Source organism: Pipistrellus kuhlii, unplaced genomic scaffold (assembly GCF_014108245.1).
Source record: "Pipistrellus kuhlii isolate mPipKuh1 unplaced genomic scaffold, mPipKuh1.p scaffold_m20_p_8, whole genome shotgun sequence".
Taxonomy (NCBI): Eukaryota; Metazoa; Chordata; class Mammalia; order Chiroptera; family Vespertilionidae; genus Pipistrellus; species Pipistrellus kuhlii.
The window spans coordinates 13,592,343-13,606,113 of NW_023425584.1; the positions used below are offsets into that span (position 1 = coordinate 13,592,343).

Below are 13,771 nucleotides of genomic sequence, written 5' to 3' on the forward strand. Positions count from 1 at the left end.
TATGAATAAAAACGGAGTGCCCTGACTTTCAGAGAATATAAACAATATAAATGGAGCTACTTTAAAAAATGGAGCTAGAGCTGCCATGCCAGAGGAACTGCCTTGCACATTTAATACCTCAAACCTTGGAATGTTAAAAACAGGGCAAAAATCACTTTTAGACTGGGCCTAAGCAACCTTATTTCCCAAAGTACTATTTGCAAAGCTAACGAGAAAGCAGTTATTGTGACTAATGGACTGAAAATTTAAAAAAACATTGTTTAGAATTAATATCACTATGTTACCTTATGTGCACCAATAGAAATGCCTTCCTTGTATTGATTTAATTGTTCCCTTTTCCCTTCTTATAAATGCCCGTTGCCTTTGTCTACTAATCAGAACATTATTTGGACTTCTGCCTGAATGAGTGATTCCCAGCTAGTTATTCTTTGATCTCAAATAAACATTTGCTGGCCTTTCCTTTTGAAAGTCCTTTTTATTTTCAGGTTAGCAAGAGGAGCAGTCAGGTGTAGTCAAAAACAAGACTCATTGAGCCAAATACTGAAATCAAGTTACAAGTGCTTGCCTGTTGTGTCGGTGTGGGTACTGCAGGAAGCAGAAGCCAAGATGGAAGTAAGTATAAGAGATTTATTGAGGGGAAACACCTATGAAGGATTAAAGGAAAAGGGAACAAGAGTAGGTGGGGAGAGCCTCAGACAACAAGGAAGTTCTGACATCTGTGAAGGGAGAAAGGGAAGGCAGGAAACCTCGTTGGGAAATCTGGGCCAAGTTGATGGGGAGTCTAGGACAATGCTTGCTTCATAGAGGAGTCTGGCCTTGGGCAGAAATGGTCCAGCTCCCGTATACCTTACTTAGTCATTGCCTGGCTGTAGCCCAGTGATAGCATGGACTTGGACTAAATGCTGTGTCTGATTCCCAAGAAGTGGCTGCCAGGAGCTGTTGGCCATCCACACTCCTCACACTGATTTTCTTGAAAAGTGAGCTGGGCGGTGCTTTCCCAGGAGTGCCACACCTGTGTGCTATGAATTAAACTCCCCTGAAGGAAACACCTAGGAGTTGACTACATGAGATCAGCAGTCAGTGTCTATAACTGCCTCCCATATCAACACAGCCCAGTACAATTGCTTTCAAATTTGCATTGGTTTGGGCTTATTAAAAGTGTCAGCTCATTGAGTTAAAGATATGTTTTCCTGAAGAGGGATGGGTGAGGCATTTCCCCACTTATTTTTCTACCATGGCCACATTTAAATTGCTATAAAGAAGTTATTGTGGATACTGCTCTCAAGCTTGCAAGATAAGAGGTAAAAATGAAATACTTTGTTGACAAGCAAAATTATTAATTTTGTGACCAATTTTTAACAAATTCTCATGGTCTGGTTCTTCTGAAACTATTAGGGACTCTCTTGAATCAAAGGTGGACAGGCAAATGTTTTGGTGTTACATGCTAGTAGCCCTGGACAACCGTGAGAACACCACAAGTGACAATCATGGAATGAGTCTAGGCATTTGGTGTTTTTTGTTGTTGTTTTTTGGAACAAGCAAAGTAGACAGTGACACTGTAGTCTCTGGTTAAATCTGGTGAAGCTGATTGCAAACTGCTATACACCTGCAAACAGGTCCAAGTTGGGAAGGTGGTTATTTTTATGCCCTGCTATTCTGCTGATGTACTCTCACCTGATTGTTTGAAGATTAACTTGCTGAGCTCTTATTTATGCAAAGCAGTTTCCCTATCTCCTCTTGCCACATTCTATCCTTTGAATCTTGGGCTGGATAGTCCTTTTGACAGAAAACTTATTTGAAAAACTTCTGCCTATCTCTGCTCATCTTTACCTGCCCCTTCCACCACCTCTCCAACTCACTTCATCTGCCCAAGGACTCTTTCTAGCTCAACAAAGCTCTGAAATAGCTCTGTCATGATTTCTGCTTTTGGTGCTTTTCTGCCTGGCAATGCTTTCAACTTGCTTCTCTCAGGCCTTAATCCCAAAGCCTTATTGAAACACTTTTCAAAGCTGCTTCCAGTAATTAAGTGGATACAACAAGAAGAGGTGACTTGACTTGAGGAACGTGAGGTCAGAAGTCTTGAGTTCTTGATTTGGGATCCTTGTTACCTTGCTTTCTGATGAGCAGCATTTCACTTCTCCTTTGTGAATCAGTCTTTGTCGGTTACCTTCACCAGGAATTGTGTTATTGCAAATCTTTCTTGTATGGTCAGCTCCATTATATCATTCAAGTTTCAGCTTAAATATAATGTCCTCAAATAGGCCTTAAGTATTTCCTAGTGTCATTTTTCTCTAACATCATTCTCTGTAGCATTACCATCTGTCTTCTTCAAGCACTTTCTATCTGCAAGTGTCTTTAAAAAAAAAAAAGATTTTAAATTGATTTTTAGAGAGAGAAGAAGGGGGAGGGGGATATGAGAGGGAAACATGATTGGCTGTCTCCTGTATGCCCCCTACTGGGGATGGAGCCTGCAACCCTGGCATGTGCCTTGACCAGGAATTGAATCAGCAATCTTTCAGTACACCGGACAACACCCAACCACACTGGCCAGGGCTATCTGCAATTGTCTTAATGTTTCTTTGATTATTTTGCTTCCTCCTAAGAGCTTTAAGACCCAAGAGAGCTGGGGCTTGTCTGTCTTGTCCCCATCTATGTTCCCCACTCCTGGCATATAGAAGATGCTCAATAAATATGTGTAGAATGAAAAGAACTGTAAAACTTAAGCAGGTGGACCAAATGATCTTTAAGGGTATTTACAGCTTTAAGATGAACATTGTCAAAAATATGTAAGTGAAAAATGAAATTACAACAACCATTGCAATAAAATACTGAATACAGCCGAGACCGGTTTGGCTCAATGGATAGAGCGTCGGCTTGGGGACTGAAGGGACCCGGGTTCGATTCCGGTCAAGGGCATTACCTTGGCTGCGGGCATATCCCCAGTAGGGGGTGTGCAAGAGGCAGCTGATCGATGACTCTCTCTCATTGATGTTTCTATCTCTCTATCTCTCTCCCTTCCTCTCTGTACAAAATCAATAAAATATATTTTAAAAAAATACTGAATACATACAGTGTGTGTGTCTACTTATGCTGCCAAGTTCTTGGGTGTGTCATAGTACTGGTTTCCTACCGTTTGCAATGGAGTGTGAAGTGAGTTTCTGAGCTTCCTAAAAAAGTATCTAACAAAAGTATCCAGGGTAGCTATCTAAATAGTAAACCGCTGTATCATAGAATTAAGAGGAATCGTTTTAGATTACAACTTCTTCAATTTACAGGAATGGAAACTAAGGCCTAGAGAAGGAAGCATGTTTGGACACTTGGAACCAAATACAGTGCTGCTTGTCAGTGAGGAACACATACACCACTCCCACTTCCGTATAATCATTATTAATAGCATAGCAATATTTCACGGTTGAACCAGTGGTTCTGCAACTTGAGCGTGGAGGATGTGTTAAAATCACAGATTGCTGGGCCCCACCCCCAGAGTTTCCGATTTTCTGTAGGGTCGGAGGGGTGCGGGAACCCGGAAAGTTTAAGATCCACTGTACCCACCTTCACACACCTACTCTAAGTTTAAACTTTAAGGCTGCGCGTGGCGCGCAGAGAACTACGAATCCCGGCGTGCCCCGCGCACAGTGGGAGGGGCGTCGGGCACTTCCGCCCCACGCAGCGCCGCTGCCCCGCGTCTCGACGTGTCACCGGCAGCGCCACGGCTGGGGCTGGAGCCGGAGCGGACTGGGGAGTTCTAGGCGGCGGCAGCGGCGCGTCCGGCCCGGATCTGCCCCGGTGCGGAAGTGTCCCGGGGTCCGTGGGGAGCAGGAGAGGGCGGCGCGGCCCGGCCCGCGCGCGGCACGATGTTGAACATGTGGAAGGTGCGGGAGCTGGTGGACAAAGCGTGAGTATCCGGGGGCAGTTGTGGCCAGGCCCACGCGGGGGAGGGGGAAGGTGAGGGGAGCTGGCCCTGTGCACGGCGAACCGTGTCACGCCCCCCCGCCCAGCCCGGCCATCATGGCGGCGGCCCGCTCGCTCCGGGGCCCAGTCCTCCTCCCGATCGGCGAGGCTGGGAAGGGACTCTTCCTCCTGGCCCCCTCCACCCCTCTCCGGGCCTCCTTCCCGGTCCCTACCCCCGTCCTCCCAGGCGCAGACCCTTTGGCCAGGGAAGGGGGCGGGGCTGGCGGAGCGGGTCACTGCCCCGGCGGCGGAGGACCGCCTTGGCCGCAGGCTGTGCGCTCTGCCTCCTGGGCAGCGGGGGAGGCTAGAGGGTGGGGGACGCAGTGCTCTGGCCCTGTGTCCCGCGGGGTGCGGTGCAGAGTCCTTACGCCTGGTCTGGATAGATCTTCACCTTGCTGGGTTTCTTTTGCTTCCTGATGAGCCTGCAGGTGGAGTGGGTGATAGGTGTAACAAGTGGCCATTGTGGTCAGGCTGGAGGAGTTAAAATCGAGAGGGGACTCATCCTTCCTTTTCTAGCACCAGTGAAAGTAGCTCACCACATAACTTCTTGTGATTCTTTTCCTGTTTCAACACTACAGTATTGGAGAGCCCTTTGTTTCATAAGGTTTAATTAACGAGTCATTAAGAGATTTCCCCTTAAAAAAATAGAAAACAGCCCAGATTTATATCTTGCTGATCTGCTTTAACTTCTCTGACAGGTAAAATGACTAATACTTGGTTGATTTCCAGTAAGACGTAAATGATAACTTTAGTATCTTACTACACTGAGAAAACTTGAACATTTAGATTGATTATATCAGTTATAACAGGGCTTAAGTCAGACCTGCTAGGCAGGAAATAAAGTTAAAGAATTTAACCAGTCTCTTCCTTTTGGGTTTGCGGTGTGATGACACACAGTTCATTTGTGTCACCCATCCCAACTAAAATTAGGAAGTGTAGGTGGCAAACTGTTAGGCTTCCTGACTCCAGAAAAAATTATTCACATTGGCTGTGATAATACATCAGGTTCCTGAGGTTTACTTCAGGAAGAAAAATATACTCTTTAAAAAACATAGAACTTAGAGTTTGACCAAATTTTCTATGCTACCAAGAAGGCATACTGATCACCTAAACAGCATAGTTTTAAGAATTGGTTCAAACGCTGTAAACCTGACAAGTTAATTCACCTCAAGTGTCCCAGTGTTGTCAGGTGCAGTATGAAAATAAGGATAGATTCTTACCTTAGAATGCTAGAATTAAGGTCTAAGAGATTAGATAACGCAGTATGTTTACATCAGTATATTTTTGATAACTATAGCAACTGTTCTGCATTGAGAATGATAAATAAGCCCTATGTTTGAAAAGTGATTTGCTTTAATAATTTTCATTTATCAACTTTTCATTTGACCATTAAATGGGCTTATTTTGCTGTTTATGTACTTGCTTCCCAAAGATAAAATACTGTTTCTTTTCCAGATCCAGGTTCATTGGTTGTTTTTTCATATGTGGTGTAAAGACTAGGGTACTAGCTTAGACAGTTTTTAAAAGTCCAGAAGTTTCTAAGAAGGAGAACAGGGAAAAAGCCCCACTAAAAAACACCTTGTTATCTTAGAGGATTAAATTTATGGTACTCAAAAAATTTGTAGAGGCTGTACATTTTTCATGAGATAGAAATCAAGATGATATTCCTGCTGCTGGTGTTCATTTCATTGTATGTTTCATCACCTGCCTTACTAATCTTCCAGTGCTTTAGGTTAAATTTGCCACATAATAGAGGAGCTATTGTTGAAAAATAACTTCTGCCTTTGTAACCCAATTTAGAACGGAGACTTGAACCAAGTTATTCAAGAACTTGTAAGAATGTTGCCACCAGGGGCTTTTGAAAGCTTTTGTGGGTGTCTGACACATGATGTTAAGTTTAGAACATAATGTTATTTTATTGATGAATACTGGGGATTTAATTTTCATCTTTCCCTGGCAGGAGAGAAGAAGTTCTTCCCCAGAAATGTAAGCATCTTACAGAACCAATACCAGTGGCACTGTCCAGTTAGACTGTTCACCTTAAAATGCTATTAATGGAGGTGAAATGGATCCATAGAATGGCCGCTCTGATTAGCAAGGAGATAAGGTGATCAGGAAACTTGCAAATGAGGAAACAATGAAGTGATTAAGGACTGCTCTGAGAACTCAGATTCATAGAACGAAGGCTTACCTAGAAAGGACATTGGTTTGGGGCTTGGGGCACTCAGTTCAGATTCTATCACTGGCTTTTAGATTAGTTATATGTATGATTTGAGGCAGAATCACATGACTCTCCAAATCTTATCTGAAAAATGAGGGATTGGCTTAGAGGAGGACTTTTTCAACTTTGCTATTAGGAGACATGAATTTCCACCACACGAAAAAACTGGTAGTAGTATTTCATAATAGCAGATAAATTTTGGAAAGTCATTATCCTCTTGAGACAGTTTTGGCTAAAAAAGGACATCTTAAAAAAAAGTGGTAATCAATAAATATTCTATGTAAATGCTTTATGCAGTAAGTAAGTGCAACATATGACTCAGGAAAACTAGGACTTTTATTTAGTGTATATCATTATCCAATGAGGTCTGCTTCAGGAAGAAAAATATACTCTTTCCAAATGTGTTTCCTGGAGCTACTACTGTTTGATCCAATATGGTGGCAGTTCTTAAGTGTAATGATATATTTCAAATACTGGCTTTTGAGACCTTTAAGACTTACAGAAGGTGTGGAGATATTTTCCACAATTGTGGCACCTCCTGGTGGTATTAAATGTTCTGTTTTGCAGAACATTGTAGAACTGAGGAAAAGCAGATAAAGCTATAAATCAGCAGAACTTGGAGTGCCAGTTTCCTCCCGTTTGTACTCAAGTTGCACAAAAGGCAGCTGTGGCAGGAAAGGATAAGTTGTACCACTCCCACCAACTAGGATTAGCTTGACCATTGCTATCCTGTGGCCTGCCTCCCTTTATTTGAGGTTGTAATAAAATTGGATACTTTTATATTTTGTCATGCCATTCATGGTATAAATTGAAAGTTGCTGTAGTTTTGTTTTGTGTGTTTTTTTCAAATTTTGGAAACGGTGACATGGTATAGTGGTAGATCAAAACTGCTACTTTTTGTTCAAGCCTGGCTAATCTTTTTGTTTCATCTCAGGGGTAATATTAATTAACTAGAGGCTCGGTGCACAAATCCATGCATGGGTGGGGTCTCTTGGGGTGGCCTGCTGGGAAGGGGCCCCAGCTCATGCTCCTAGGCTTGCAGTGCAGCTCCAGCTCACACCCCCAGCCTCGTAGTCCCGCAGCCCAGCCTGGCACCCCGCCATGGCCTGGCACTGTCCCCTCACCTGTTGGAGGGGACAGTGCCTGCAGGATGATCAGTTGATGCTGAGCCCCTCTCCTATCCCTTACCCCCCGCACTGCCACCACTGGTTGTGGCCGTCTGCAGGGTGATCAATAGTACAATTGGGTCCCCACTCACATCTGCCTTACCCTGGCTCTGCCTGCTCACCTGCTCCACCATACTGCCACCGTCCAGCTCTCTTCGGAATCCATTGGGGTCAGCAGTGCCTTCTCTGCCGGCCGCCATGTTCCATGCCGCCACCTGGTGGTCATAGCAAGAGGTCAAACTACGGGTCAAACAATTTTCATATTAGGCTTTTATTATATAGGACTAGAGGCCTGATGCACAAAATTCGTGCAAGGGGCTTGGCCCTCACAGCTTGGCCTTTGCAGCCATGGTGGCTTGCCTCGGCCCTTGCAGCCCCAGCTTTGTCTGGGAGGTTATCCGGCTGTCTGGTCTAATTAGCATGTTATGCTTTTATTACTATAGATGGTAAATCTATTTCAACGGTGGCTCTTATTCTTGTTATGATAGTGATTTCAATAGTGCTGGCCAAGGTCCTAAGGCAACTGCTACAGATAGTCCATTTGAAGTTACTCTCTTAAGCATAGTTTGCATTTTCTGTCGGTAAGTTGTTTGTTTTTTGTGTGTTTTGTGCAAGTTTTTAGTTCTTAAGTGTTAAATAATGTAATAGAGCTGTAGAAACTACTGTTCTCATCAGGCTGACCCCAGAGGGAGAACCTTTTGCTTTTATAGAAAACTAGAGGCCCGGTGCAAGAATTCGTGCATGGTCCGGCTAGGGTGAGGGCCCACAAGCAGTTGGCTGGCCAGCCCCACCCCTGATTGGGTTGGGAAGGCCGACCAGGCGGGAGGGGGTGAGGGGTTGGTGGGGAAGGGTCCACAGGCTGTTGGCAAGCTGGCCCCATCTCTGATCGGGGTCGGGGCTGGCGGGGGAGGGGGGTCCCACCAAACGGTGGTCATGGACAGTTGGCAGGTTGGCCCCACCCCCTAGTCAAACTCCAGGTCGAACGGGACAATTTGCATATTAGCCTTTTATTATATAGGATAGTTTGATCATTTCAACAAATAGAACATTTGCTGTTTATTGGATTAGTGCTGTATTTTGTGAACTTGCAAAGTAAAATATCTGCCTTAAAGAAACTTGCCACTATAACCCTAGCTGGCTTGCTCTGTGGTTTGATGTTGGCCCGAGGACTCAAGGGTCAAGGATTCAATTCTGGTCAAGGGCATGTATGCCCACGTCGGGGGTCTGGGTGCATTCAAGAGGCAACCAGTCGATATGTCACTTTCACATCAATGTTTCTCTCTCTCTTTCTCTCCCCCTCTCACTCTCTAAAAATCAATAGGAAAAATGTCCTTCAGGGAGGATTAACCAAAGAAGCTTGGCACTACAAATATGCCACACCTTGAACTTACCAACTGTTTTGCTTTTCTTTCAGTTTTTCCTCTTATTTTTCCTATCTTATCACTAAATCTCTGTTCAGTTTGCTTCTTAGAACTTGAAAGCAAAGGTGATTGTCAGCTTTCTGTCTTCCCATATCAACTTTTCTTGAACCAGTTTTAAATAATTATTATTGCTAAAACAATAATTTAATTATCCTTCTTCTTTTCTAGTAACTGGACCGAAGTAGATAAGAATTTAATTCCAAAGAAAGATTAGTTTAATTTATCTTCTGCCAGCATTTCTTAGGGGTGATTTTCTGTAGTTTAATCTATTTAGTACTACGTCAAGATGCTTTTTAAAAGCACTTAACTGCCTTGTGTTCTCCTGAACCCTCTTTAGTGTTAGTTTACTTAAAGTTTTTCATATGTTTACTGATATATCCTCTTAAAAGTACTTGGCCGCCTTAAGTACTTCTTAGTAGTACTCCTAGTTTTTACAGTATAGTTTTTAGGCAAAATTTTTTCTCTGTTCTTGGGTATTTTCTTATTTCAATATTACATTTCCTTTAAGAATATAGGCAGCTTAAATAACATTTTTTAATCTTGAAGTTTTGTTGTTTTATCTTTTATATCATATCTAGACTTCATATCCAATTGGAATTTATATGTTTGTTAGCTTTTATTATGCAAAATTTCAAATATATCAGAAAATGGAGGGATTATCTGTGTACACATGAATAGCTTCAACAATTTGGGCAATCATGCTTCATCTGTATGTCTACCTAGCACTCCCACTTGATATTACTATTCCAAAGCAAATCCTAAACACCTATCATTTCATCTATAAATTTATCAATCTCCAAAAGGTAAGGAGCCATCTTTTTAAAAAAATCATAACCACAATCTATGTATATAAAACCCTAAGTCACTGAACGACCATTGACTGGTCACTATCACTGCACTGACCACCAGGGGCCAGATGCTCAATGCAGGAGCTGCCCCCTGGTGGTCAGTGCACTCCCACAGCGGGAGCGCAGCTCAGCTGACTGACAGGTGGCAGACGCCGGGCTCATGGCTGGTGAGCGCAGCTGTGGCAGCGTGAGCCTCCTGTATCTGTGGCAGCACAGGTGCAGTGGGCCAGGATGAGCAGGAGTGGTGCAGCTCCTGGCAAGGCTCAGACCTCTCCCTAGCCGCCTGCCTCTTCGTGCACTATTACATCCCCTAAAGGGTCCCCAATTGCGAGAGGATGCAGGCCAGGCTGAGGGACCCCACCAGTGCATTTGTGCACTGGTGTCTAGTACCATTATATAATCTTTTAAAAATGCTGATTACTTAATATCAAATGTTCAGTCAGTATCCATTTTTTAATTGCTTTATAATTCCTTTTGTGATGTTCTGGCTAATGGATATAACTCTTGATTCTCTTGATCTGTAGGTTCATCCTCTACTTTTCTTCACTCTCGAAGTTTATTTGTTGAAGAAATATGGTTATTTGCATTGCCCTTGGTCTGCATTTTACCAACTGGACCTCCATGGGGTTATTATATTTAAATGTTTCTCTAACCTCGGTATTCTCTATAAATTGGTAATTGTCTCTAGTTATTTTGATCAAATTCAAGTTCCAATTTTTGGAGAACAAAACTACCTCATAGATTCAAAGTACATTTTTATACTTGTAATGAGTCTTATATACAAAGTTAACTCTTTTTAGCCTCAGCTAACATTACTTAACATTTGCAACAATGTATTTAACTGTTTAAACTTCTTGTTTAGTTTAATCATGTGTTTGTCCCTTTTTAAAAAATTATATATTTTATTGATTTTTTACAGAGAGGAAGAGAGAGGGATAGAGAGTTAGAAACATTGATAAGAGAGAATCATCGATCAACCGCCTCTTGCACGCCCCCTACCGGGGATGTGCCTGCAACCAAGGTACATGCCCTTGACCGGAATCGAACCTAGGACCTTCCAGTCTGCAGGCCGACGCTCTATCCACTGAGCCAAACCGGTCTTGGCTGTTTGTCCATTTTTGTGGTAATTTCCTAGCCATACATACTCTCCTACTATACATAGGCACCTACAAGTATATTTAATAGATCTGGGAAATAGTTTGTGATTCAGAGATCAGAGATCAGAACTGGATTGAAATTGTATCACATCCAGTAGTAGTAGTAGGTCTACAAGAAACAGCACTGGAACAGTATCTCTCAATGTCTTCATCCATAAAAAGGAAATATTTATTTTACAGAGTTCGTGTGACGATTAAATGCATGTGAAACGTGGCATACTACTACAAGAAGAACTGTGTCCTAATCCATAGATCATTATTTTCAGTGGCTATTCTTCACTTGAGTAGACATCTTAACCTATATGTAGGAAAGCTCATTAAATATCTGTTGTGTGTGTCCTGTGGTTGTGTTTACCAAATCATAAATGCTTTTACTTTAGCATTGTACAGCATATTGCAGAAATTACTCCTTTGAAAGACATATTGAGGAATAAAGTCTTTGGAAAGACATATTGCTCCATCTGTTCATTTTTGTTTAGTTTGTTTTCTATTTCCTCAAGATTTTAAAGATATCATCTTTAAAATGTAAAAGATTTATTTTTTGAAGGGAAATTGAAGTTGACCATTTATCCTTAAAGAGACTGAACAATATCAAGAAAAAAAGCCCTCTAAAATATTATATCAAATTCATGATCTCTGACGATAAGGTGAGCAGTATATGCAAAGAAAGCACATTGCAGAAAGGGCTTTCCAAGTATTCAATCCATTCTCTCCAGCCAGCAAGAAATTCTTTTGGCATACTAGAGCTCTTTAGCCTGAAAATTAAATACAGGTAAAAGAACATGGCATGTTGGAACCAATTTATAGCTATTTATGAGTTGTGGTTAGATTTAGCTGATGAATTATTAAATATGAATGATTTTGTTACTGTAGAGCAATAGATAGGCATGTTTTATACTTAAGAAAAGTCTAGTTAGCCTTTTTGTATATGAATTTTGTTTAGTTTCTAAACTCTTAGTCTTTAATTCTAATTTTTTTTTTTAATAACTTCTGAATAAAAAATTATGTGGTAAATGTGTATGCATCCTTTTAAAATGTTTCACTCAGCTGGCTGGTGTGGCTCAATGGTTGAACAAAAAGACTTATTCTTTAGATTTGTTCTAATTTTAGTGGCTATTTTATTATATCCTTAAAAACTAGAATTGGGATGGATCTATGAAGCAGATTAAACTTATGCTATACTCACTTTTTAATGCCTTGGATATTTGATCTGCTTGTCCCTTGGATATTTAATCTGCTTGTGGAGCCAGTTTAACATAGGATGCTTCACTGTCCTTTCTTAAAAACAAACAAACAAACAAACAAACAAAGGATTTACTAAAAAAAAGTAAATAATCTGTGCAAGTGGCCTTACACAACTGTTAGCAATAGGAAAGATTATTTCACAATTAAACTTACATATAAAGCAATGTGAGTCTGAAGCTGCTATAAGTACAGAGTAAGAGTGTTTTGGGTTGTTGAATAGAAATAATGTTCCTATTTTTTTTTTTAAATAGACCTTGGGAGCTCAGGCTTTTATTTTTTTTAATTTTTTAAAAAAATATATTTTATTGATTTTACACAGAGAGGAATTGAGAGGGCCAGAGAGTTAGAAACGTTGATGAGAGAGAAACATCGACCAGCCACCCCCTGCACACCCTCCACTGGGGATGTGCCCGCAGCCAAGGTACATGCCCTTGACCGGAATCAAACCCAGGACCTTTCAGTCCGCAGGCTGACACTCTAGCCACTGAGCCAAACGGGTCCCTGCAGGAGCTCAGGCTTTTAAATTTTATTAGAAATTGCAGTTGAGGAACTGGCACTTGAATTGATAATGATATACAGTTGAATTTGTAATGAATGGAATTTGCAAAACAACTTTTAAAAATATATTTTTTAATTGGTTTCAGAGAGAGGAAGGAAGGGAGAGGAAGAGAGGGATGGAAACATCAATGATGAGGGAGAATCACTGATGGGCTGCCTCCTACACACCCACTTCTGTGGTTTGAGCCTGCAAGTAATCCTGGGCATGTTTCCTGACCAGGAATCGAACCCTGACCTCCTGGTTCATGGGTTGGCTCAACCACTGAGCCATATTGCCAGGCACAAAATAACTTTAAAATATTTTATGCTAAATATTTGGTTAAAAGTTTTTCTAGCAAGTGGAAATTGGTATTCTGGTTATGTAGAGTAATAAATATGCTGTTACTATTATATCTAAACTAGAGGCCTGGTGCACAAAATTTGTGCACTGGGAGGGGGTCTCTCAGCCCGACCTGCACCATCTCACATCTGGGACCCCTCGGGGCATGACTGCTGCCAGGGATCGCCTAAGTTGGCAGGTGGACATCCCTCTCACAGTCCAGGATCCCTCTGGTAGTTCGGGACCCTTCGCTCCGTACTGCCTGCCTGCTCTCTGCTCCTTACTGCTCAGCTTGCTGCTCCCTAGTGCTTCCTCAGAGGCAGGAGAGACTCCTGCCACCACAGCTGTGCTCACCAGCCGTGAGCACGGCTTCTGGCTGAACCGTGCTTCCCCTGTGGGAGCGCACTGACCACCAGGGGCCAGCTCCTGTGTTGAACGTCTGCCCCTGGTAGTCAGTGCGCATCATAGCTGAAGGTCATTCCACCATTCGGTCGATTTACATATTGGGGTCTTATTATATAAGATGTAACATTTTGCTAGTTTTTATTCACTTGTCATTAAATATGGGGTAATACATTACTGTGTTACATGAAAACTTTATAATAGAATAATATTAAGAGCTTCATTGAGGATGTTTTTGGCTTAGTTGACTGAAATGTTTAACTTTTATGATTTTTTTACTCATAAATACTTAGGACTGGTTGACATGTGAACATAGTTTGGGTGAGGTGGTTGTGTCCCAAAACAATTAGATTTGCATTTTTTATCCAGTAGGTCCCCCCTATCTGTGGGGTATATTTTCCAAGACCCTCAGTGGATGCCTGAAACCATGGATAGTACCCAACTTTTATATACTCTGTCAAAAATACAGTGCAAAGTACTTTT

General features: G+C 42.0%; 1 protein-coding gene across 4 annotated transcripts in view; it reads left to right on the top strand.

Annotated features, from left to right (window-relative positions):
- The first annotated feature begins 3,628 nt into the window (after nucleotides 1-3,628).
- CLINT1 (clathrin interactor 1) overlaps nucleotides 3,629-13,771 on the top strand; it is a 50,537-nt gene continuing 40,394 nt past the window's right edge. For 2 of the 4 annotated variants that reach the window (XM_036424961.2, XM_036424962.2), the window contains exon 1: nucleotides 3,643-3,895. In XM_036424961.2, the coding sequence (XP_036280854.1) occupies nucleotides 3,855-3,895 (41 nt within the window). In that variant the 5' untranslated portion in view covers nucleotides 3,643-3,854. Of the gene's footprint in view, nucleotides 3,896-13,771 lie in introns of all 4 variants that reach the window. The other 2 variants (XM_045576845.1, XM_036424960.2) reach the window with 2 other exon arrangements.